At 42.5% G+C, this 27,292-nt stretch overlaps 3 protein-coding genes and 1 long non-coding RNA gene across 4 annotated transcripts in view; 3 read left to right on the top strand and 1 right to left on the bottom strand.

Annotated features, from left to right (window-relative positions):
• LOC143303324 (omega-amidase NIT2-A-like) overlaps positions 1 to 27,292 on the top strand; it is a 298,294-nt gene that overhangs the window by 30,960 nt on the left and 240,042 nt on the right. The gene's annotated exons all lie outside the window — the stretch shown is intronic.
• LOC143303321 (uncharacterized) lies at positions 5,708 to 25,872 on the top strand. The gene is made up of 2 exons (XM_076622631.1): positions 5,708 to 5,915; positions 23,439 to 25,872. The coding sequence occupies exon 2, from the start codon at positions 24,068 to 24,070 to the stop codon at positions 25,313 to 25,315; it is 1,248 nt and encodes a 415-aa protein (XP_076478746.1). The 5' UTR covers positions 5,708 to 5,915; positions 23,439 to 24,067; the 3' UTR covers positions 25,316 to 25,872.
• Positions 6,069 to 27,292, top strand: part of LOC143303325 (uncharacterized) — a 33,755-nt gene continuing 12,531 nt past the window's right edge. Inside the window, exons 1-2 of the long non-coding RNA XR_013059496.1 lie at positions 6,069 to 6,096; positions 13,484 to 13,742. This is a non-coding gene — a long non-coding RNA (uncharacterized LOC143303325). The remainder of the gene's footprint in view (positions 6,097 to 13,483; positions 13,743 to 27,292) is intronic.
• LOC117162594 (uncharacterized) lies at positions 17,573 to 18,094 on the bottom strand. The gene has a single exon (XM_033344436.1). It carries the CDS (start codon positions 18,092 to 18,094, stop codon positions 17,573 to 17,575), a length of 522 nt encoding a protein of 173 aa, XP_033200327.1.

Raw genomic sequence — 27,292 nt, 5'->3', positions numbered from 1 at the left:
CGCGAAAAATATCCAGGCCAAAGGAACGAACGAGAGAGAGAGAGAGAGAGAGAGAGAGGGGGGGCAGGAGGAAATGGAAGAAGAAAAATGCGAGAGAAATAAAAGGGAGGAGACCGAAAAGAGAGCTGTTCGTATTAGGTCGGTGAGGTACGTATAGACGACTTTGAAGTGGGTACATGAATAAAAAATATGCCGCTAACACGCGTCGACCTATTTCGGCTTCTTTCTTCTTACTTTCTTGTAACCATGAATATTAAAACGCGTATAGTTCGAAAATGTTAAGGGCCAGTTATCGAGTAGAAATTTTTAAGGAATTAATCGATACATCGATTCTGTTTTGTCTTTCGCTTTTCTTACGAATTTCAATAACTTTGAAGGAAAGCAATCTTTCGTTTATATTTAAATTTAATTAGAAGCATCGTAATTTAGACAAAAATTATGTTCCATTATGTAATATGGAAAAACGTGTAAAATATTCGAGGAATAGTACTCGATATAATATTATCCAGTGCTATTATCGAGTATTATTTAAATTATATCTATAAAAATATTAATTTGCATATTCAACCTACAGCATAAGCGATATACAAAAGTATTAGAATACAAAAACATTAAGGGATTAATAAACATGAAAGTTTATATTATGAAATAATTCATCTCTTCTAGGTGATGCTTTTAATATGTTATTAATCATGTCAAGTACTGTTTTATTATTATGTTATGAGATGTAAATGGTGGGTGGGAATGACAGGGGATGAATGGGATTATATCATTGAGCAGAACATTTTGATAAGTTACGACAAGAGGTATTTATAACTTCCAGCACTAAGTAATAGTACAGTAATGCATGGGAAAGATAAAATGATGAACATTGTATTTTTCTCATTGTACCTTAGAAGTTTGAACAGTGTTTATGATTTTTTTAAATGACCAATATACGTAATCGACATATACAATTCAAAATTCTTTCTAAAATCTAAATGTAAGCACAAACACTCGCGTCTATCAAAAATGTCAAACTTCTGATGAAGATTCTTTCCACAAGTGAAACACAAGCGAGGAATTGAAACTTTCATTTCACTTTCCAATCCTAAACTTCACTTTTCATTCACTGCCAGAGCAACAAGTTCAGAGGATTCATTCATGCCTCGAAACAGTAGAAAGTAGGGGAAAAGGAGCGGGCACAAAGTGGGACAAAGGACACGTATAAATTAGAATATATTCATTTTGCTACGATTACTGCACAGAAAATAATCGATTCGAACTGACCAGCAGTCTCCTCGTATTTAAATTGCTACAATCAATCAGATCAAATAAAAAAGAATCGGACAAAGCTAAGGAAAGGACCGAAGACGCACAAAAATCAGAATAAATTTTATAATTATTCGATAGACAATGATCGAGCGAAACTCAACGTCGATGGTCTTGCGTATAAATTCAATAAAGGATGGACGATGCAAATTTATCAACAGTATCCTCGCATAAAAGTTCCTCACCTTTTTGACCAAGTAAGAAACAACGCGAAATGAAGAAAAGAAATTACACACAGAAATAAATTAGAATGATTTCTTGTAACTACATTTAGCGTCACGATGATTTCATAGAAGATATAGTGGATTTAAACTCACCGATGTCACCGAACTCAATGTCTTCACGTTGGAATTCCACCCTTTCGAGCAGGTTGGATGAACACTCGTATGGAGCGCAACTGGTACTGAGCTGTGGCGAAACTAGGTTGTGGTGCTCCTTCTCCACCACTTGTTCGCTTGCCAGCAGTTTCCAGCTATGTCGAGCACGATGCGCAACCTCGAATATTTATGCAACCCTCCCCACCAGCAGGACGAGCTGTTCGAAACGAAAATTGTTTCAGGACTCGGAAGGTTTTCCCCTTCTCTTCCGACATTCACCTATCCGCGCTTCGGCTCGTTTCCTCCCCAGCCACCGACAAATCTTTTCTCATGCAAATAAACGAACGATTGGTATTTTGAACGCGGAACTCCCGTGGTTGGCTTAGTAGAGTTAATATGGGAGGGACTTCAGGTTTGTTGACGTCAGGTACGTTCCTTGATGCGTGATGGTAATTTTAGACTGACGCAAATTGTTCTTCTTGGGCTGCTTGTTTTCGCAAATAAACTTTTATTATTGACGAAAGCGCAAAATGAGATTTCGGGGAAGGGGGAGGTCTGTAGAATTTTGAACATAATTGAAAAATGTAGGTATTTCATAATTTTATGGACAGGATGTATATGGAATGGATGTGGATGGTAACTGATGGTACAAGCGGAAAGGGGGTGAAAGAAGTCGAAAATATAGAATAAAAATTTTTTTCTTAATTTTTCCATCGAGACAACGATCTACAGTGAGATCCGTTATAACGAGATAAGTTTTCTAGCAATTTTCTATGCTCTACAAGATGACGTAATTTTGAAAAAATATCAGCAAAAATCGTTATCTGTTTATGGTAATAATAACATCTCGCGACACACGTTGAACAGACCTATCAAACGGAATGATACAGGTATGTTACTTATAAGTGATCCCGATGATTTAGCGCTTTTATCGACAAATCTTAGAAACAACATATACTGCAGCAACCGAGACAATCTTCGAATTTGCAGAAGATCGTTGTAACCAACGAAAAAGAACGTTTTATGAACGTTGTTCAAACCGCTCGCAGGAAGATACCTCTGTTTTGGATTTCCTCTTAGATCAACGCAAGACGATGACTTATAATTCTTATAAATATCGATAAAATGTCTTTCTTCACGCGTCTATTACGAAATCTATCCTCCACTGCGATAAAATATTATTAATATTTATCAACGAATTTCGAGAATTAAATCGACGAATAATTTGAATAGCTTTTCGCGTTCACGAAATCTTTCGCGTTCGATTTCTATTGGCGAATTTTCAAGGAAGAACCCTTTACTGGAATACGCGCGAAATTCAAACTTCGTTTTCAAACTGTTCCGTTGCGTAAGAAAGATCGTAAGAGCGATCTTGCATCTCGCGTATATAACATGTAATTCTATTCTTTTTTTTCTTTTTCAAGGGTATCGGGTTTCTGAAGCAAATATCTTTGACGGTTAAGTCCCTGCGTCTCCGTGTTTCGCGAGTAGATTTCATTACTCAGCGAATTTGCCTGAAGCTATCAATGGGGCTATTTTGTTTCGGGAATCAGAAAAACTACCGTGTTCTTTCGTGACAATTGATTTAATTAACTGCGGCTCAAGGAAGATAAAAACGGAAAATATCGCGCTCATTTATTTTCGGTGTCGAAGATCGCACGAATAGAAAGTTTGTAATCCTCGATTGGCATAATCGACACTATCCGATCATAATTTTTTTATCTCTCGGGTAAACATAGAAGGTCAAAAAATTAGAACTCCGGCGATATCGAAGATTGGAAATTTGGAACTTGGACGATTTGAAGATATTTCAAAATTAGGATATTTAGAACTTCGAGCGCATCGAAACTGGAATATTTGGAAATTCGGAAATTTAGAAGTTCGACAATTTGAAAATTTGAAAGTTATTATTAGAAAGTTAAAATTGAGTGTTAAAAAATTTGAAAATGTCGATGCGATTAACCTCGATATTCTTCTATATATCTGTTGATTTTTTCGTTCACAATGTAACAAACCGAAGAACCGTAGAATTTCAATTTGAAAAAGATATCAAAAAACATTTACCATGTGAAGAAACATAGTGAAACAAAGTATGGTTCACTGAACGGTTGATTCGCTTTTACTCGAGTGCTATGCGAGAAAATGATGGATAAAAAAGAGAATTGCGTAAAACACAGAGAATTGTACAAGTCGAAGAAAAGTAAGTGATGTGATGTTGGAACAATAAAATTGCCGATTGAATGATCATTGCGAGTACCGTGTGAATTACGATGAAACCAACTTTATCATGATTCACACACGGTATACGAACTTTTCAATTAATCCTATTAAATTTAATCACGCAAGACAAGCTGTTAATCAATTCACGTGTCAAGTATCATCGAGAACTAAAGTTTGTCTCTGTTTCTTTGTTTCTAAAGTCCTTTAAATTTAAATTCGTTAAGTCGTTAGTATATTTCCATATAGCTTTTACCCCATCAAATTTATTTTTTCTTAAATAGTAACATTTATTTTGTAAAATCTGTAAAACTAAAGCTACATATTACTCATTTTCCAACGTTTCTTTTCTACCATCGATTAATTAATGGTAAATCAATTTATATCACATTTGTTAAATCAATTTCTATAACAATTAGTAATTAATATTAAAAGTCGAATAAATTAATGAGCCCCATTAGATAAATTCGTTCATTTCGTCGATAATGGAACGATTATTTCAAATTGTTTCATCGTTCGACTTTGAAAACCACTCAAGGAACTATCAGTTACACGATATCTGACTAACGCTTCGACGGATGGATAATCAACGTTTGATTCACATGATCATTGTTTTTCCAGTTCACATATCATTAGCCGAATTCAATACCACGGTAAACCTGCGATACTAAAAATTACGTAATAATTTCTATTTTATAATCATTCTTTCCTACCTGAAAGAAATCGATCTTTCGTATGTCATAAATCCCAATGTACGCAGCAAAGCAACTTAGAATTATACTTTTTTCTTTTCCTTGCTAAACAATTCATACTCAATTAATATTCCTGATCAATTAACCAGCCTAACTGTCTGCTTATTATTGTATCTCTTCCAATCTATACTATACAAACAACACTGTAAATTACCATACGTAACATGGTGAAACACAGGAAATTCACAAATTCTCACTCCAAATACTCCGCAACTGCACCTCGTAATATCACTCAAATTTCCATGAGTCACCAACAGGCGAATTAAGTTAGTTAATCAAACACAGATTGAGGAAACATATCAAACCATGCAACAACGTCGCAACGTTCTCGGCAGGTACACTCACCTGCGCGTCACCAGTTTATGTCTCTCGCTTTCCGGTCGCGTATACGTGTCGCGACAAAGCGACGAGGGAGAAGGAAGATTGCGATGGTAGTGAGAAGAGCGAGAAGGGAAAAAAGCGTGCAAACGAGTCACGAGAAAACCCAACGGTCGCGGTGAAGCAGGAGAAGCGGCTCTTTGGAATCGTAAAATCCCCGCAGTTCTCCAGTGACGTCTTCGACTTCGGCGTTGCTGTCGACGGGACGATCCACGGGAACCAAAGTCATCGTCCAATAGCCGCACACACGACGCTGGTGGGGCTCCGCTTTCGTTTGCACACGCTATAAAGCCCCGCTAATTGTCCACGCGGCGAACAGTCGGTGCGTGCCCGCTTTTAAACGACGATGTAGCGCGGCGTCCGAAAAATCGAGGATCCGTGCACCCAAGATCATTGTGACGATCGAGATCGAGCACGTGTCCTGGACTTGGATCACAGGATCACGAGAGTCGTTGCGATCCGCGATTTTTTTGTTATTTTTCCAATTTCCGTTTTATCCTGTTGAAACAGTGAAAAGACATCCGGAAAAGGAAGAAGAAGAAGAAGAAGAAAAGAGTAAAGTTTGTTCGAAATCGACTTATCGAGTCGAACAAAAGTGAAGAAGCTAGATTTCATTTTATTTCTGTGACTTCTGCAGAGAGTTTCTCGTTTTAGAAACAAAACCACGACGAGATTTGTGATACGCCGAGTGAAGTTTCGCGTTGCTCTCGGACGATTGTGGAAAAGGTAAACGTTTGTTTGCACCGATCATTCGTATCGATGTGTCGCGTGAGACTTGAATTTTGGTACAGTGGTTCGTCGTGAAAGTATTTGAACGCTGGTCGTAAAAGGCTTTGGTGTATAATATATGTTATCTGTTACACGAAACATTATGAAGCATATTGGGAAAAACTTGTTCGATATAACCGTACCTGTGTTATCTTAGCCGTGTCTCATTACGGTGATAATTAAACTTCAAAATGTTTCGCCTAACACACATATTATAATATCTACTATATCCATAAAGGACTTCTATAAGTATTTCAGCATTTAGCATAGATAACTTACGTATCTTTATTGTATGCGTTACATAAAATATTTAAAAATTTCTTTAGTATCGGAATGAGACATGACTATTGTAGGTCAGTCAAATTTTTAGTCAATCGGAAAACTCATATAGGAACTACTGTGATATTCATTGATCGCGAACATAATACACATGATATATTTACAAAATGTTTGCACAAATATTCAGATATTTTCACGTGAGCTACTGTATATTTGCTATTTCGCGAAGAAGGAAGAAGAATGAAGTTCTTTCATTGCTCCAATCGTGTTTTATCTTTCATTAACACTTGCGTCGATAACCTACTTAGATGACCAAATTTCCCTCGTTGAAGATAACAACTAAAAGTTTGGTATTTGCTTCGATCAAGTTACATACATACCATTTCTTCGTGATTACTCGGTCTCTTTACTTCTTCGCACTTTCACGACCAATTTAATTAAAATCCGAGCCAATGACTGCTATAACACTGCTATAATATAATAATATATGGCTCTTAAGATTGGAAGTTTCGTTAAATATCACGATATAATGGTGGTCCGTTAATTGATCGAGATTTTGATTTGTTAAATAAACAATTTTGTCCGTATTAGTTCTTTAAAATGTCTTCGTGATGTGACAGTCAGTGTATTTGTGTTGACCCTTAATATACTGATGTGCAGTGACTTTCACGTCTACATTTATTTAGTTCAGATATTTTACTAATTATTAGAAACATACTGCAGACAATGTAGTAGAGCCTCTCTTTTCTGAAATAATAGGAAGACCAAATTTTATTTATCCAAATACAGTTTAAGAGTAATCGACAGATTCTTTAAATATTTATGAATCCATAATCAGATAATTTTTTCAACGTAAATAACTACACAGAGTTACGTTCTTTATCGTACTTCGAATCATCGGAGTTCTTCTACGAGTGCCACGAGTGCTTCGGCATGAGAAGATACCTTTTCATTAGCTTTTTCGTCTGCTGTTTTCATTTATATAAAATCGCCATTATTATCGTCTACGTGAAACATTTCATTACATCAGAATTCTTACGGCTTTTCTACCGTTGCCAACATCCGAGGAATCTACGTGCTTTGAAGAATTTTCAATTATGTTTTTCTTCCTTTAATGTCTGTGATTCTGGCTTCTCCAATATCGTGTATTTTTGCTAATTTTGTTGCGCTTACATCACTTTCCAGTTTTCTCGTTTACATCGTATTTTCCTGCGATAGTTAGAACGCTTCCTAGTTTCATACCAAATTCGTATAATCACAATTCAATGAATCAAATCAAGGAAAGAGTACATTGTGTATGAACACTGACGACATACGTATGTACATATTTGAAACGGAAAAGGGCATTCGTTACGAAGAAATATTGTGTTTGAATAATAGAACGTTCGGATATTAGGCTATTTGGATAATACCGTGATTTGCTACATTTGCTACATCCATTTCGGTGTACCAATTAGGAATAAAAACATTAAAAAAACAAGTTGAAATGATTTGTACAAGAAATAGAAATATTACCACGGTATCTTAGAATGTTTTAGTATATTACGTACATCATTTTGCTTCTTTTGTTTATTTTTTCAGTAAGTGAAACACAGCGTCTGTGCCAGAATAACTAAGAGTAAGTTAGACGTTTCTGAGAAACTGTGACTAACTCCGAGTACAACATTCGTTCTTTAAGGACCCTTTGTGAAGAAACGTCGATGATGGCATAAACATTGGTATGCTGAGAGTTGAAGGATAGACGTCTATAGAATTTTGATAGTATCTGTCAGATATCTGTATCTCGTTGAAGATCAACAGCATCGGAGATTTCCTAGAACTCTGGCTCATTTAACAGCTAATTATTTTAAAGAAGGTTAGACAGAAGAAATATGATAAATCCATTTATGTTGATTTTCTAATTATAGCGTTACTTGATGATTAAATATAAGGTTGAAGAGAAATAAACTTATTAGATCAAAGTCCTTTAAAGCTTGCTTATTCTTTCGAAGATAACTAACAAATCCGCAAAACTTTGTAGAAAGCTGTTTAATCACAAAGTTAAATAGATCTTTGAAATAGAAAATTTGCCAGCTGTGTATTCAATCTTAACGCTAGAAACTAGCAAATCAGACAAAATCACTGACATCGGATTTGTTGTTTTTGGAATTTCTAAAAATATACAAGTGTTTTCGATAGCATCACTTAGTGTTCATCGATAGTGTTCACTTTTATTGGAACAGAAACGCGACTATATATACTTATCCATTATCGTGATATTTATCGTGACTATGTATAACATATTTAGATGGGTATCAAAAAGTCGGACGTTTTAATGATAAAATTATGTTTTTCTAAAGAACGTAAACTTAGAAAACTGCCTTCTTCTCTGTGAACTTGGTATGTTTAAATGCCACGATCGACTAACAAAGCACTGTACTACAAAATACCAATCGATGCCGTTCAGTGAGAGGTAAACTCACTATTCTAGAACAGGTGGTCAAACACTGCAATTAAGCAACAAGAATAGGACAACCGTGACTCATATAGTCTTTCAGAAGCCAAAATGATTAACTCTTTGTACACTAGTTCTTGCACATTATCCTGGCACACGGCGTTAGCGTTCAATTTTTCTAGAAGAGAAATTACTTCCATAAGCTCAATTTGTCGCAAAAAAGAACGCCGTAAACAATCATAAATTCCAAGATGAATAAGAAAAAAATAATTCCAATGTTGTCGCTGGACCATGGACTTTTATCATATAAAGCGATAATTAATCTAACTTACTCATTGTGTATTACAACAAATTTTTATTTCGCTTAAAAGCTTATTCGCGTTAAATATGGTAGAACTCGATTAATTAATCGAACTTTTACCGATTTGAAGCACTCACTTGAACGTGAGCTCGTGTGACGCGAACGAAAAATGATGAGTAGCGAAGAAAATTGGTGAACTCTTGTTATATGAATTCCAATCGATCCATATAAATTGTCCGTCAGGAAAATCAGATTATTGGGATTACAATCTTAAATAAAATTTCTGTTTCTATCGACTACAATAAGTGTTTTAATGTATAATATTAAGAAACAATTAACTCGATAACGCCATTATAAATAAATAAATAGAACGATAATTCCTCGAAAACGATGGTATTCCAATATTAATAACAGATTTCTTTCCTTTCTTTTCTTCGTTTTCCCTTACGACCAAGAAGAACACCAATCAATAGGAAGACTTACGGTTGGAAGTGAAACCAAACGATCGTTCCACTTCGTATTGTTACGAGTCTGTAAGTTTGACTTTGTAGTTTGTGCGAGTTCCGCGAGATCAAAACACCATGCTGTATCTCGTGTGCATCGAATGAATTTCAATGGCTCGATCGCGATCACGATCGCTTTCCCTGATCGATTCGAACGCGAGAAAACTGGCCCCGCAGGGAAAAATCACGTATGCAAACTATATGTATCCATGCTAGCCATGATCGCTCTTATTAATTAGTTCTGGGATGTAATAGTTGTTCAAGGTGCGCACTTTTGTGTAACCGGTTACCGAGAACGTTTGACACACGCTTGTCCTCGTTGTTAAACGTCCAGGCCGGAACGGAAGCGATCGGTCGATAACGATCGTCCTGAGATCGTTAAGTCACTCGAGTTATGACGATCGTTACGAGCCTCCATTTTCATTGGTGCGTCGGTGGACGAGTTATTGCTACTCTGCTATGCGTTTTCAATCGGAAAAGGTCGGTTTTGAAGCTGTGTTCAATATTCACGCGTAGCTTTTGCTGGAGCATACGTTTCTCATTAATTTCACGGATCGATTACTTTGGGGAGGTTTCTTACATTTTTTAATCGTAAAATTATTGGTTGTAAGATTTTTTTGATATACCATAATCTAAGGGATCTCGCTTTTTTAATGTTGTAACAATTTTCTAGAAATTGCAATGTAATTCTTAATCGAATTTTTGAACCAGAATTATTTAAAATCATTATATCTAGCAATGTACGAGAAATATCGCAATACTTGTTTCATATAAGTTATTATATATACACACAGACAAATTATTTACATGCACAAATATCGCTTGCATTTTTTTGTCAGAATAAGGACGGTACCTGATGGGAAAATTCGTATTAATTTAGGTGGTTCTGGCTTAACGTTAGGGATAAACACGTGTTCGTTTTATTGCACGCTTTACGCACAATCCGGAAATCAATGCTAACTTAGTCGATCGTTGTTCAAAGCGAACAATTTATCACAGCTGACTAGTTGCTACGTAGGAATGTGTTTATTCAGTATTTTTGTTAAGGAAAATGTATTTTTAGTGTTGTATACTTCATGTATATACAGATGCAGCTACGACTCGGATAATTACTGATTAATGATAGCAATCTGCTATAATTGACTAATACTTACTATAATACGTTTACCTATTTTGCATACAATTTCTTTTATCCTTTTTTTTTTTTTTTTTTTTACTATGAGCAAATGGTGTTGGATCGAACGCATTATCTATCTTTTTCAAGTTTTCTTATTTTATATTTCATATTTTTATTTTATAGCCTCCTTGAAAATTCTATGAAAATTAGGATTTTTAATGATTCGAAGATTAGAAAATTCGAAGATCGTGAGATTAGAAGATTCGAAAATTCAGACTGAACAATTTGGAGACTTGCAACCTTGTGAATTAAATTAAAAGATCCAGAATTTGTTAGACTTATTAAAAAATGGTATATTCAAAAATAGCATATTCTCTTTCGAAGACATTTTTCTCGATTTATCCTATTGGAAAGTACAAACTTCATATATCACTTGAATCTCGATTAGAATCTCAATTAAAGTAATCATCATTCCACACAATCATTATCGCCAAAAATGGCATTCAATTTGTGGCAGAAAAATTCTTTTCTCGTGTCCATCGACATACCGTTGTAACGTAAAGTGCGTTACAGTATACGCGAAATAATTTATGCAAATGTTACCAAGCCCCTAGAAAATAACAGTTATGTCACGGACTGGTCACTTTCGGTTCTCTCGTCATTAATACTCTTTTTTTTATCTAAGTTCGTGGTAATCGCAACGAACATTAATTACACAGAACCGTAATAAATAACCATCTACACTTATGAAACATCTATGTATGGACTGTTTTAAATGTTTTACATATGCGCTACGTCGGTGATTAATCGAACGCGATCATCTCGTAGATTTCGTGAAAGATCAAATCTAACCGCAATTATCTTACAAAAAATGTCATTAAATTAATAATATTTTAAACGAACTTAATTCTACGAGAAATTTCATTGAACGCCAGTAAATTAACGATATTTAAATAATAAATAATATTTCATCAAATAAAGAAATAATTAATCACTTAAAACTTGCAGGAACGATTTTATAATCGATTTAATCATCGATCTATTTTCGAAATGATTTGCAAGATTGAGATCTGAATCGTGTAAATTGCACGGTGTAAATATCATATCGTGTTGTACGATGGTTGAAAAAAAGCGAGTTTGTGCAAAAGGGGATTTCTCTTTGGGGTATGAAAGGTTTCTTAGAAGACGAAGGTGGTTGGGAAAGAGTTTAATTGGCGGCAAATTAAGGATTCAATTATCAAAGGGAGCAAAAGCTTTCGCGCGTATATTTTATATTGAAAATGATTGCTCTTGATTCAACGTTTATAACGTTGGCCTTCGTGAAGTAAAAGTAAAATGGCGTTCGCTAACGGTGTCGAATTTTTTCTTAACGATTCTAGTTGAATAATATCACGAATTTGTCGGGATTATTGTAACAATAATTTTACTTACTTGTTTTAATTATCCAGTAATTAACTGTAGTAATCGTTCACTGATAGAATCAAATTTTTATCGAAAATTTTATTTAAACAAGATTCAAAGATTAATACAAATTACTATGGAGCTACAATAATTTCGTTTACTTCTTTCATAAGCACACAATCTTTACGATAAATATCTTCCTTGATAATTTTATTTATGTAATACCTACTTGGATTTTTTAATAAATAACTATAATTGCATTTTTATTGGTGCTTGATTCTTAACTGAATAATCTTTAAAAAAAAAGGCAACAATCGTGTGACATTCTGCACAGTGTCAAAATAAGCAGGAACCGGAGGTATGGTGCTCTATTATTTAAAATTTTCATTAATTGTCTTTGGAATTAATTATTATTTACACATTACGCACGATGCATTTTGTGTATTTCATGATCATTTCTTCTAAACAAACTCTTCTATTCCAATGACAATTTACATCTGATTACATTACATTTTTATTTAACAATCCTCACGTCCCAAAAATATTATCTTCCTATTTGCAAAAAGGATCTAATAAGAAGCAAATTATTTAAAGGACACTCCAGTTAGAACGTACAAGTGACAGCAATAAGCCTTCGATAGTATCCTCCATTTTGCAATAACCTTGCAAAAATGTTCAAGGATCTTTCCTTTTCTCTTCCTCTCTAGCAAATTCAAATCACTTTTTCCAGTACACTCTGTATCACCTTGAATTAGCCTTTACCTAAGATATTATCGTGTCAAAAAGTAGCATGGCAATATATCTAGACAATACAAACATCTACTTCCTTTCATCTCGACTTTAGATTTCATCTTCTTCATCTTGATTTCAACAATGTGGTTCACCTCACCTTGAACCCGTTTAAGAAAATTTAGCGAAGAAGAGATTTCTCCGCTTAATAAGAGAAAGATCATAACACGTTGATAAACATGAGAAATTATCCGGCTAAATGTAACGAAGAGATAGACATAAGAGAACTTGCTACTAAAACAACAGTCGCTTACATGAAAGTACTCGGGCACTTAAACAAACCTTTGGTGATTTTTATACGAGACACTTTGAAATTTCATTGACACTGAAGTGAGACACGATCGTCGTAATTACATTGAGAAAATTTGAAACAGATCTAAACGTGTATATAGAAATTACATATATTTATTGGAAACATATATTATTGTTATTTTATATATAAAAATTACCAGAGTATTTGAGCAGTCAATTATTCGCTAAATTAATAAGAATAATAAGCCACGATGTACGTAGTAAAATCATCATCATGTGTTATATACATATTAATTTTTCATTTAACATATATATTTGCGAAATATATATACATTGTCTCATGTAACTTCAATATACAATCTCAGATTGATTCCAAATTTTACTATTATAATCTCGATAATCGTATCTCGTTAGAGTGCTAACGAATTTATAGAACGTTTCGTGATATGAAAGTGTTCGAGTACTTCCGTGAGCCACTGTATATCATAAGATCGATCACCTTGATCGTTTATCGATCTGTATTCGTAAAACACATAAAAAGGTATGAACGCATTGCAACACGAATTTATTCGACGACCTAATAATACCCCATTCACCTTGAACTTAGTTTCCTCGTAACGTGTAATTCGAGTTAAGTAGGTGATCGAGGATCATTGATTCGCAGATATCGAGATAATGACAGTCATGGTGGAGTCCGTAAAAGCCGAGGAGGGCGAACGTCCGAAGATCGAAACCTTCGACGACATACTACCGTACGTTGGCGAGGCCAGCCGCTACCAATGGTTCCTTTTCATCATGCTCCTGCCCTTCACCTTCGTCTACGCGTTCCTCTACTTCACGCAGTTCTTCATCACGCTATTGCCAGCTGAACACTAGTGTACCGTTTCGGAACTCGAACGATGGAACCTCACAGACAAACAAAAGTAAGTGACACTTTATGTGCAATTTGTCTTATTTGAATTATTGAGTTATACGTAACGAACGATCCTACATAGTTTCTTTATGTTCGAATTTACCCTGTTACGCGATAGACATTTTTTGCTCGGTCAGATCGAAATGGTCAATAATCATGTTGATCGTATAACAAATCAATACATGTTTTCATTAAAGACGTTCCTTTCGATGTCTAGAATTAACCACCTTCTATAGGAGACAATTTATATGCATATGTACATATCTGTTCAAGTCACGTGCACGTAGTTTAAACCAGGCTTCTCGAAAGCCTGTTTGTTTTCCGTGCAGGTCGCAATAAATATTCTCGACGACACTTGCACGGAGATTTCCATTTTCTCAGCTGTGATAACGTATCGCATCGCGGCAATTTGTTTCTTTAAAACCACAATATAATATCTGATAACTTGCACGAAACAACTGTGTTTATTGAATCAAGAAAACCCAGGTATCGCGTTGTATATGTAAATGCATATGTAAATATCGTGTCGTACGGGAGTGGGGGAGATACCTGAAACCAGTTTGCGACGAGATAAAAATAGTTGGAAATCGCGATACCATAGTTATACTATTATCAACGTCTTTTTCACGTGTTCTATTTCAAGAACGTAAGGAATTACCGGTGAAAGGATAGGAAGTCTGGATGGCACGATTCCAACGAATCGTGTTACCATTCTTGACGACGCACGCGAGATCTGGTTTTCTGCGATGCGTCAACGAGGAAAGTCGTTCGTTAAGCTTGTTTTCCATTGAATCACCCTGGCCAATGCGAAACTATCGCTTTGTAGATCGACGATTTCTTAGCGTTCCGGGGGCCCGCCGGAAACCAGTTTGGTCGACGACCTCCGGCAGATTCTAGACGTTCACGTGTTCCGCGAACTTTTTTTTTTGTACGTGGAGAAATCCTCATGGACACTCCGCTGCTGCAATAATCGCGTAACGGCAGCGTAGTGTCGGACTCCTACCGACTAAAACTCCACGATGACCACGATGACCTGCGCGTGACAGGGGTGCTCCAGGAACCTCTTATGAATTAACTTCAGTTGCACCCCCTTCTCGCGTTCTCTTGTTCGAGCCGGCTATTGAGTAGGCGTTAGGGGGAGGTCGTTGCCCCTAGCGCTGTCACTTCTTCTGGTCGTAGTCCGTTGGGGTGGTGGCGGGGCGGCTCTGGGTCGTCTGACTGCCATCCTTCTCCATCGTCTTATCCTGCAGGGGTGAGAGTTTTTTTTTTCTCTCCCTTTCCGCTCGCTCCTTCGCGAGCATAACTCGCTCGCAGAAGAGGCGGACGGCCTCGTATTCCTGTGACCCTCTCAACATCGCTTCTACAATCGCTGAGGGTGTCAACGTTTCTCCTATGGCGTGCCGCAGGGTGTAGCGGGGCAGCTCCCACGCCGGACATAGCTCCAGGGTGTGCTGCGCTGTGTCCCTGCCCTCTCCGCAGTGGTGGCAGGTGTCTGTCGTCTCTCGCCTTATTCTCTTCAGGAACTCACGGAACACGCCGTGTCCGGTGATCACTTGTGTCATCCTGAATGTGAGTGGGAGGCCGTGGCGGCTCCTCCATGCCTCCCAGTTTGGTAGGACCGCTACCGCGCCTCGGTGTTCGCTTCTCCCGTTGATCAGTTGGGATCGCCACAGGTTCCACGTGTCCTCCTCGGCGGTTCCTGTGTCGTTTGCAGCCGCCTGCTCGGTGGGGTCTTCTCCCGGGTGCCATTCTCTCCGGCGGGCGTATCACTTTTTGAGCGCCAGCGCCCGCAGCTCCCACGGGGGGGACGCGGCTAGGGTGGACGCCGACGCGTGAGACACCGTCCGGTATCCCCTAATGATTCTGATGGCGGTCACTCTGTGCAACCTTCTCAGGAGCAGAATGCTGCGACGGCTTGCCATCAGGTCGTCCGCCCATACTGGGGCCCCGTACATCACTAGTGACCGAACGACGCCCTCGTAAAGTCGGCGCACCGCGTCTCCGGCCCCGATGTTCGGTAGTAGACCGCACAGGGCATTGGCAGCCGCTGACACCTTCGGGATCAGAGAGTCGAAGTGCAGCTCGAACGTCCACTGGCTGTCGATGGTGAGTCCCAGATACTTCATCTGTGATCCCACCCGGACGGTTTTACCTGCCATGTTTATGCATAGGCCGGGCGGTGGTGTCCCTCGCCTCTTCCTGTCAAAGAACCAGGTAGCCTCCGACTTCGCAGGGGAGACTCTTAGGCCCAGTTCGTTCACGGCACGGATCGCACAGGCCGTTGCGATTTCGCCAATGCGCAGCGTCTCGTGCCAGCCACGACCCTCGACCAGGATTAGGGTGTCGTCCGCATAACATATCATGGCCGCGCCTGGGGATAGCGGGCATCGCAGTACCTCGTCGTACGCAACGTTCCATAGTATGGGGCCCAGCACCGAGCCCTGCGGGACGCCACGCTCGACGGATCGCTTTTCCTCTCCTTCCTTACTGGTGTAACACACCCACCTGTCGTCGAGGTAGGCTCGGATCAATCGGACGAGGTAGCTGGGAACCTCGAAGTGCTCCAGGGCCGTCACTATCCTGTCCCATGGCATGGTGTTGAACGCGTTGACGATGTCCAGGGAAACCGCCAGCGCCACGCCTTTCCGGGAGACCATGTCCTCCGCAATCGCTCGTACGCGTCTGACCGCGTCAATCATCGAGCGCCCCTTCCGGAAGCCGTACTGGCTTTCGCGCAAACCTGGCACTTGGCCCGCTATGTGTCGTTCCAAACGGGCGGCGACTACCCTCTCGAGTAGTTTGCCGACCTCGTCCAGTAGGCATATCGGCCGGTACGCTGACGGCGAGGTCGTCGGTTGGCCCTCTTTATGGAGCAGGACCAGTCTCGTCGTCCGCCACGCCCGGGGGTAGACTCCCTCCCTCAGGCATCTTGTGAAGAGGTGCCGGAGTCTGGGGGCCATGACCCCCATCACTTCCCCCCAGATCCGGCCAGGGATTCCGTCCGGGCCCGGTGCCACCGTGAAGAGGTCATTCTTCTGGTAGCCTCCCATATCTCCTCCTCCGTGACTTCCCAGTCGTCCCTCCATTCCAGCGGTCGTGTCGTTTCCCGTGGCCGTTCCACCGCTCTGTTTTCTTGTGGGGGAAAGAGCGTTCCGGTGATCCGCGTCAGCAGCGCAGGTTCCATCTCCGTCGTTGTCAGGGGGCCCTTCGCGCGTAGTTTCTGTGTCACCGTCCTGTATGGCCTTCCCCATGGAACCGACTCGACTGTTTCGACCAGTTCGGACCAAGCACGGTCCTTCGCTTTTTTAATTTCCTTTTGCAGCGAGCGCCGTAGCGCGCGGTACGCCCGGTAGCGCAAGGAGACTTCTTCTGCGTCGCGTCGTCGCCAGCGGCGGGCCCTTAGGTACTGTCTTCGGGCCCGGACACATCTCGTCCTCAGTTCCGCGATGTCGGGGTTCCACCAGTAAACTGCTCCGCTTCGCACCGTGCCCGGTGTGGCCCGTGGCATGGATGCGTCGCAGATTGCTGTCGTGGCTTAGCGGAGGTTCTCGGGCTCCTCTTCCACGTCTGCTTCGGTCGTCGTTGTCGAGGCCTCCCAGCTCCAAGCTGTTGCTATAGCAGCCGCCCAGAGTAGATATTCATTCCTTTCTTTTATTTTCCATCTGGGCGGTGGGCGCGCGCGCCTCTCCCTCGGCGGGCCGTGCCCGTCGTTTGTCGTCGGCATTCCAGGTCCAGGTGCGTCCACCTCCATGAATATGTAGAGGTGGTCCGACAGCGTCTCGACCCCTTCGGCCACTCTCCAGCCTGAGATCCGCCTGAATGCCTCGGGGGAGGCCCATGTTATGTCAAGAATGGGCTCCCTCTGCACGTCACGCAGGTACTGGTCGAGCCCCTGTTCACTAACAGAAGTCCAAGTCCCGCGGCCCAGTTTGATAGCGTGCGGCCGCGCGCGTTGGTCCTGGCGTTCCCCCATTCCGTGGAGTGCGCGTTGAAGTCTCCCAGGACGAGCACTTGTCGGGGGAGTCGTCGCCTGACGCAGTCGCCAACTCCGTCTAGGAATTCCTCGAACGCTGCCCGTCCGCTGTTAGGTGACACGTACACCCCCACCTCCATCATCCCTGCCCACTCGACCGCGGTGTATCCGTTGCCGCGATCCAGCAGGGCTCCGTGGGCGAACGCCCCGGGCGTTGATGTCCAGGTGACGGCAACCATTCCGTCCGTGTCTCCGACCCACTCCGGGGCATCCAGAACTCTGTATGGTTCCGCCACCACCGCTAGGGCGACCGTGCTCTTCCGGATGGTTTGGTGGAGCAGGTCTTGTGCTCGCCTTGACATTCGCAGGTTAGTCTGGAGGATGCGCATTCTCAGTTCTTTGGTGTTCTTTCCTTGTTTGTGGCTTCCTCCGTGCCTACCTCCTTGTTCGCGGGCTTAGGGTCGCTTTGCGACGGGGAGCCTTTCTCGCTGCCTCTTGCAGCCGTGGATCCGCGGGCGGCTCCTTTCGTTCCTTTCTTCGAGGGGGCGCAGGCCGGTCCCCCCATCCTGTGCACCGACGGTGCTCCAAGCGCCTCGCAGAGCAGGCATTTCGGGCTCGCAGTAGTGCATGCTCTCGCCTGGTGCCCTGGTTCGCCGCATCTGAAGCACAGGTGCCCCTTGTCCTCCTTGGCGGTGCAGGTCTTCCCCGTGTGTCCTATCCCAAGGCACCTGTAGCACTGCAACGGTCTCCGTTCGATGGCTTCGACCTTCGCCGTCGACCAGCCTATGGCGACCTTTCCAGCCTGGGCCAGTTTCCTCACTGCACTGGCAGGGCCTCGTATCCACACGGTGCCAAGTCCGTTCCGGGCGGGGCGGATTTCTCCCAGCCGGATGTCCTCCGGCTTGCAGCCGCTCTTCCTCGCCAGGGTGTTCTGGATTTCCGCCTTGGTGGCCGCTATGTCTATCAGGGACACCCTTGCCTCCGCGGCTCGGAAGGGTGTCTCCACGCGGACCTCGTTCGGGTCCAGAGCCCGCGTCAGCTGTGCTGCGAGCGCTGCGGCCTTCTCCCTTCCCTGGTCTTCGGGGACCTCTAAGATGACGCCTCCGGCGATGGTCTTCCGCATCCTCATCGTGTTGATGCCGAGCTCGGTCAGGGAGACACTGTCCTTGGCCGCAGATAGCACCTCCGCGTAGGATTGGCTCGATTTGTCCGTCAGGGTGATTGTTACCGCTGACGTTCGCGGTGCGCGCGGGAGGGGCCCCCTGCCTCCCCCTCTTCGTGCGTTCTCCAATCCACTCTCCGGAGTTTCCCTCTGTCTCTCCGCCCCTGTCTCGGGGATCAGCTTCGCCGGCTTCTTCTTTCCTGCCTCCTTCTTCTTTCTGCTTCTTTTCCTTTCAACCGTCTGCCATTCGATAACAGCTGTTCGGCCTCCCTTGGGCGCTGGGGCGTTTGGGGCTCCAGGCTCCATCCCTCTCGTGTTCGCGACAGGAGCGACCTCCTTTCCTTCTCCTTTTTCTATTCTCTGCAGTCGTTCCTCCAGTCGGTGCAGCAAGGATCTCATCTCCTCTGCATGGTGTTTGACTGCAGCGAGACGCGCCCTGTAGCTGCTCTCATCCGCGGTGGGGCGGGAGGCCGGCTCTTTTCGGAGTGCCTCTACCGCCGCCTCCAGTGTTGCTATGCGTCTTTGCGCTATAGCGAGTGCGTCGGTGACAGGATCCGTTCTCCTCACTATTTCGGTCACGCCCGCGGTGATGGTTCTCGCCGCCTCCTTCAGGGTTTTCACCTGCGTGCCCTTGTGGTTGCGGGGTGCCTCGGCAGCCTTGGCCACCTCAGCGGCCCGGCGAATCAGTTCGGCTCCTATGTCCGCCGTTGTGGCTGTTCTCATTTCTTCAGCCGGGTCCGCGGGGAGTTCGGGGGATTCGTTGGCCTTCTTTCTCTTCGCTCGGGGTGCTTCTCTGGCGGGGGTTTCCTCCTCCTCTGTTGTTTCCTCAGTCCATATTCCCTCCTTGTCCAGCGTGAAGCGGGAGGGTCCCTCCTTTGGCGGCATCGCCCTCGTCATGCTCCTGGTGCTGACGTGTGGCAGCTCCGCAGCCAGTTCCGTTTCCCTCCGTCCCCTAGCGTTTTCCTCTACCTCCTTCCCTTTCGCCATGGTTGCGTCTGTTTCCCCGTTGGGCGGGAAATGTCGCTCGGTCAGCACTTGCCACTCTGCCAGTCGCTGTCACTTTCAAGTGGCCCGCGCGACGCGCTTCGGCGCACGCGCCAATATGGCTGCGTCTGGGTAGTTTCTCGGGTAGCCCGTGTAGCGGCGCTGTTGTCACGCGTCCTAATATGGCTACTCCACCGTCCTAACCTCACACTTGGTTGGTTTTGCTTTAACTCCTTGTCCAAGCCAGACTTCCCGTAGCTACACCCGCTTTGCGTTCACAGGCACTAGTCCTCCACTCTGGTTACCTCCCTTGCCCAAGCTCTCCAGTTTTCCGGAGATTTCGATTACGCTCGCAGCTCCGTCCTCTCTACGTCTGCCTCCCATATATCCCCCCACTACTTTCCCCGAACGTTCGTAACCTAATGCGTTAACCACTGCGCTACCGTCGTCCGTTAGTTGTTTATGTCGAGTAGCGGTATTTGTGCTGTGTCGAGTGCCGCTACAAATGTATCAATATTTTCGTTAATGAGTTCTAGATCTTTTTCGAGGAGAGTTCCGAATAGAGTTTTAGATTCTGAGCCTATGACGTTGAGCAGTCCGCGTTTTCTTCTATAATGTAATAACAATTTTAAGTTCATGCGTTAGGTTTTCGAGATTTCTATACTTGATTTTTAGATTATTTGTCTCTGTTATGTAAGCATAAGGTGGTTTGCATTAACGGTTTATTAGCTCAATGTTGTAATCTATTGGTTTGATCGATTGGTTTGATCATTAAGGTCCACTATAAGAGTAATATTTACTTCTTCATTATACAGATAGCAATCGTCGTTTCTAAGAAAACGTTGGCATAACTTAGTGGTCTTACCACTAGATCGCTTTGAATGTATTCGAGAGTTAGAATTATCCATGTTATGGTCGCCTTCATGAAAAATAAGGTTTTAATCTGTTACCGTGGTTTCTTTGCGTTTAATCATTGCAATATTCAATAAGATAAGTAAGTGGATTGGACAAGAATTTCTGCCGGTCCTAGCCATTCGTAGTCTAGTTTGTTGGTTTTTTCGTCGTTATGTACCCATACTTTACCTTTTACTTGGAATATCGTTTGTGTTTTAATGACTATTCATATCTAATCTCTCCGATATTGCTTTTTGTTTGATTTAGTAATTTGTCTTGCTTTGACTATATAGGCGTTATATCAATTTTTCCAGAGGTTAAATAATTGTTCTTTAGTTAGAGTGGGGGTGTTTGATATTGAGGATGGCATGTTAGCTTGTCGTCCAAATGTCAGTTCGAAAGGGGTGTATCCGGTTGTTTCGTGTACAGAAGTATTATATCCTATACATATTAGTTTTAGGTTTTCGTCCCAGTTGGTTTGTCGGTCGATCGTGCAAGTTCGAATAAGGTCCTTTTTCACATCATGTGTTCGTTTGAGGGATCCGTTAAATTGCGGGTGGAAAGAAGTAGCTTTTATGTGCCAAACCTTCAAAGCCTTTTCAAATGCATCTGTGGCGGATCGGTACCAACAGGACGCCGACAGGTCGAGGCATCAACGCGGCGCAACACATCTCGGGCGATCCGCGGGTACCAACCGCCAACACCAGAGGGCTACGACGACAACGAGTCTGTCTATCTCGCTAGCGGTCAAATATACGAGCGAATGATACAAATACCGCACCTAGCGAGACTCCCTCTACGTCTAAGGCAGGGACTACCGGGCATAGCCTTACTGACGAGTCCACCGGTAATACCCGGACGAAACGCACAACTCTCTTTTCATCCGCCACAATTGTTTATGGGAAAAACCATCTTTTTCGTTAGTCAAGTATTGGAGTTTTCCCATTAGCTAACTACCTGCTTTCCCCGTAATTAGTAAGGACGTATAACAACCTAAGGGCTGTTTCAAGGACCAAACAGATAACACAAAAATAATAAACTAAAAGTTTAAGGTTATGGTGGGTCCCTGGGCTAATTGAGGGTACGCGCTGAACACATCCGGCCTCTAATATGAATTGACGTTACATAAGCAAGGGAGCGAGTTTCTTATTGCGAAGTTCGTGTAACTTCTCGGTTACTTGCGAGTTTACATTTATATATTGCCACCTTTGCCTCGATATCGTGGAAAAGAATCTTGAACTTCTGCATCGAACCGCTGTCGAATAACCTGAAACAAAATTGTGACGTGAATAACGTTATGTGCAAGGTGTTGAGCGTAGAAGGAGAAAATTTCCCTCTTTTTTCACGTATAATATCCCTCTTAATATGTTCGCCTGAAGCAGATCTGATAAAAAGATCCTTTCAAATCTATTATTGTATTCGATAGAGAAAATTGGTTCCGATATCAAGTTGCTTTCACGAATGGATATTGCTACATTGCAAGGGTAATCAGGCATGACAAATCTCAATCGCTGGATTATCATAAATGTTAAACGTAAACGTAATATTGATTGTGAATCTTCGATTAAGAAAGAAAGGATATAAAACCTTCAGATTATTGAAGTTACCTTAACTGATATTGTTTTTACCATATAATCGTATTATATGTGTTACGTCGGGCGACCCTCTACCTAGACCAGGCCAGACACCGCGGGCCAGACGGGAACCAAATGTCCGCTGATCCTTACTGCGTACCCTCAATAGTCTCAAGGACCCATCATAAATCTCAGTAATTTGCTAGCTAAGGTCCTTCAGACCCAACAAATATCTTTTTCCTAAATCACTTTCTAAAGAGTATTGTCTACTACGGCTTGACGCGGGAAACGTAGTTTTTCTCACGTACGATGCTTCCCACTAGCAACTTTCTGTCGAGGGCGGATGTTAAAAACGCGTTCAATTCCCTGCGGTGGGAGGTTATGCTGAAAGAGGCAAAGCGTAGGAGTCTCCCCTCCAATTTGACGAGGGTTCTCGCGAACTACTTCAACCCTAGTGGACTTATCGTGAAACAAATTTTTGCGGGTGTTCCACAGGGCTCTGTGTAGGTCCGCTTCTGTGGGACGTAGTTCACGATGGCCTGTTGGCCAGATTTGACAATCGAGTAAGTTTGAGAACTATTGCATTTGCGGACGACCTTGATTTGAATCTCGATATGAAGACGATACTAAAATGGTGTGAAGATTCGAGTCTCCAGATAGCAAAGGATAAAACTGAGATTATCTTATTGAGGAGAATGAGAGTCCCAAAGAATTTTAATATAACATTGACAGGAGAGGTGCCTAACACACGCGAAAAGGTTAAATACCTAGGCGTGGTGTTGGACTCCGAAAGGAAATATATTGACCACATCGAAGCAGTTTATACTATAGCGGACGCGATTTAGGAGCCATCAGAGGGCTCGTGCCGAATGTGAGCGGCCCCTCTGACGTCTGTAGAAAGTTGTACTATCAGGTATGGGAGACGGTCGTGCTATATGCCTCCCTGGTCTGGATGGATGCGCTTAACAAGGTCAAGACACTAGGCAAACTCTGCAGGGCACGGAGGAGTGCCTTGATAAGTACCTCTACGGCCTACAGGACTGAACAGTTTACATTCCTTTGTTTTCGAGACGCCGCGCACACATACTTCCACACACTGATATTCACATACAAGTGTAGTATCGTGGACGAAAGGCCTGGGAAATATCGGGCGAACTATGAATAATGTCGCGAGAGCCGAGGCGCCGTCGGGCCCATCAATGTGTCATCGGTCTTTTCAAGTGCATAGTTTCGTGGAAAAGACCTACGTGACCCTGGCCACGAGCGTCTGCAGAACACGTGTGCGGTGGGCCTAGGAAAAGGGCAATGGAATGCGACAACAGCGAGTCGAGAAACAGTGTGCGAGTCGAAAAGCAGTGTGCGAGTCGAAAAGCAGAGCGGGAGTCGAGAAACAGTGTGCGAGTCGAGAACGAGAGTGCGAGTCGAGGAGCCGAGTGCGAGTTGAGCGGAGACGGAGGTTGCGAGTGGCGTTGCCGAGAGAGTGTGGATTGCGCTGTTTTCTGTACGTTTGGTATGAATAGTTCAAGTTAAGCCACAATCGTCTTTTCTGTCTGATTAACATCTCTATTGTCCACTCTTTGTGAACATATTACATCACGATATTACATATTTTGGGGGCTCGTCCGGGATTGGACAAGACAGAAAACGAAACGGTTTAACAGAGCTATTCGAGCTAGTTGTGAATTTACCGGTACGCGGTGCGGTAAAAGACGATATCGTTGACTGTTTAAGTTTGTGTTGTGTGAAAAATGGCCAACGTCGGGGACGAACGATTGTCGGGTGAAGAGGGTTCGACGCTGGAGGAGCTGAGGAATAATCTCGCGCGAATGAACCTCCCTATATCGGGTGCGAGGTCAGTGCTGATTGCAAGGCTGAATCGGGCGTGTAGGGCTGGACAATCGTATCGTAAGGGATCGACGGGCGGTGAAGAGCTAACCGGTCAACGAGATTTAGAAAATGTACAGAGAGCTGAGCGTGATTGCAACGAAGATGAGGATGTTGAGAAAATGAATACGAAGGAGTTGAAGGAGCGCCTCGCTAGTTTGGGTTTAAAAACGACGGGAAGAAAAGTAGAGTTACGCGCACGGCTACGAGCGGCCATGGATGGTAATGACATATCGTCGGAAGAAGAAAGCGACGACGAAAGTGAGGATGAAGATGGCAAGAAAAACGCAAGAGAATACAAGAGAGATACGCGAAGGGTGTATCAGGACCGTGACGAATGTTGTCGAAGGGCATGTGTTGGTTCGACGCTGAGTTTTAGAGACGTCGAAGATGCATTAGAGTCGTTTAGTGGCAACAGAGGTGAAAATGTCGAACGATGGTTCGAGTCGTTCGAGGAAGTCGCTGATACGTGCATGTGGTCGGATGGGCAGAAGGCAGTCTACGCCAGGAAGCTGCTGAAGGGATCAGCGAAAATATTTGCGAGCTTCGAGTGTCATGCCAGGACTTGGCATGAGTTGAAGAGGGGGCTAGTGAAAGAATTTTCGAGGAAAGTCAACAGTAGGCAAGTACATCAGAAACTTGAAGAAACAAAGACGGAGAGTGAAGACGGGCTGATTGCACGGTTGAGAAGGGCACAGAACAAGGACATTGAAGTCCGTAGGATTTTGGACGCCGTAACGTGCAGTCAGGCCGATGGGCAGGTAGTAAGAAACAATATTTTGTATAAGGAGTGTGAGGACGATGTGCTAATAGTAGTATCGAAGGCGATGCGGGCTCAGGTAGTCAGGCAAGCGCACGAGCGTGGGCATTTCGAGGTTACCAAAACAGAAGCTATGGTCAAGAAGGACTTCTGGTTCAAGGGGTTACGCGAAAGGGTCGAACACGTGGTATCCAACTGCCTTGACTGTAGCCTAACCGAACGAAACATAGGTAAGCTAGAAGGGAACCTGCGAAATTACAAGAAAAGAAGAAAGCGTGCGAAGCAGTACCTGAGGAAGGACCCGTGCACACCTCGATTTTATGAAACCTTGGGTCCTAAATGCCGAAAGTGACGCATCTGATGACAGCGGATTAGAAGGCAACATCTGAGGGCAGATGTTATTGCAGGATGGCCGAATGTAGTATCGTGGACGAAAGGCCTGGGAAATATCGGGCGAACTATGAATAATGTCGCGAGAGCCGAGGCGCCGTCGGGCCCATCAATGTGTCATCGGTCTTTTCAAGTGCATAGTTTCGTGGAAAAGACCTACGTGACCCTGGCCACGAGCGTCTGCAGAACACGTGTGCGGTGGCCCTAGGAAAAGGGCAATGGAATGCGACAACAGCGAGTCGAGAAACAGTGTGCGAGTCGAAAAGCAGTGTGCGAGTCGAAAAGCAGAGCGGGAGTCGAGAAACAGTGTGCGAGTCGAGAACGAGAGTGCGAGTCGAGGAGCCGAGTGCGAGTTGAGCGGAGACGGAGGTTGCGAGTGGCGTTGCCGAGAGAGTGTGGATTGCGCTGTTTTCTGTACGTTTGGTATGAATAGTTCAAGTTAAGCCACAATCGTCTTTTCTGTCTGATTAACATCTCTATTGTCCACTCTTTGTGAACATATTACATCACGATATTACACAAGTATCTCTACTACGCATTTAACCTAGTCCAGCACAGAAAATTATACATATCTCAACAATTCTTTTTGGCATTTATACGCTTTCAAGTTATGACAATAAAAGGGCTAGTGAAAATTGGCGAATAGCGGTACTGGAGATTCTGTTAGCGGTGATACGCGGTCAATGATGTGATAGGTTTTAGAAAGATACGATGCTCGTACTTAAATTTTTCTGGGAGAACTTCTGAGGAATAGAATGTTGATAGATTTAGTATTGGGTAATCTGATTATTGGTTTGTTCAGATTTTTGTACTGATATATTAGGTAAAATTTTTAATGACATTGATGCGTAGCGGCACATGAGTCATAGGACAAGGCGGATCGAGAGCGTCTCATATTGTTGTTATGCCTCGAGCAATCCTCCACAGACGATTTTAAGACTATATTTTTGTATTTATTCAATTCTATGGATATTTTCTAAACTCGCCATCAGAATTCGCACTAGAATAGAATTCTTTAAAATCTACATTAAATTATTCCATTCATAAAATATACAATGTGCAAAATGAATTTCATTACAATTGAAGATTCTTTGATACATAAAGCTTTAATCGATAATGCGTTCTGGAATGTCATCAGTGCCAATGGCGCCATGTTGGTTTCCCTTTGAATCGTATCTTTACTTTAATCATTGACTGTAATACGATTCCAATTTGAAGCAAACGCGAGTACATGGTAGGAAACTGTAAATGAATGCTTTCTGCTCCACTGTTTCATTAAGCATATGCGTTTTGAAATCGGAAATCGTAAATCGTAAATCCAATCGTATAATGCATAGTAAACTGCTTTAAATTGCCGGTTACGTGTATTACTATCGCACTGAGTCTCTGAAAATTAGTGGAATATTCGATGAATATCTAGAAATTTTGCTTTATTATTTTGAAAAAGATGAAAAAGGTAGGATTAAATACCAATGAAAATAAAAGTAGATATACTATATATTCGTTAATTCTATTATTCAAAGCGAAACTATTTGACAAATTTAATTAAAGGCTGTAAAGAATCATGTGTCGCAACCATGAAGTTTAGACGTTCATTGTTTCAGGAGTGTTTTAAGTGAAGTAAAGTAAGTCATCGATAGGATTATTTATTTAACAACAAAGTAGGCTAGCATTACTCACAGAATAGATTTTATAAATTTATTCTATAACACATAATGGTTAACATATGTGGTTCATTGTGTGTCGTCGCTTTAAATTCGGCGAATCTCGAGCAATTTGGCTGTAAAAGGGAAGATTAGAAATGTCAAGTTCGGATTAATTTTTAATACCGACTCTCTAATCGAACAAAATCAACTATCATAAAGAACGACATGCATGAATTTAGCAAATGCATACGAATTTTCATTTGGCATCAGAAGTACATAGAATAAAATTCATC

Source organism: Bombus vancouverensis, chromosome 11, assembly GCF_051014615.1.
Source record: "Bombus vancouverensis nearcticus chromosome 11, iyBomVanc1_principal, whole genome shotgun sequence".
Classification (NCBI taxonomy): domain Eukaryota; kingdom Metazoa; phylum Arthropoda; class Insecta; order Hymenoptera; family Apidae; genus Bombus; species Bombus vancouverensis.
Note: the sequence above shows the minus strand (reverse complement) of the source record. Positions and strands in the feature narration are given on the sequence as shown.

Coding starts and splice junctions, on each gene's coding strand:
- LOC117162594 (XM_033344436.1), bottom strand. CDS start 18,094: ATGCGCATCCTCCAGACTAACCTGCGAATGTCAAGGCGAGCACAAGAC.
- LOC143303321 (XM_076622631.1), top strand. CDS start 24,068: ATGGCCAACGTCGGGGACGAACGATTGTCGGGTGAAGAGGGTTCGACG.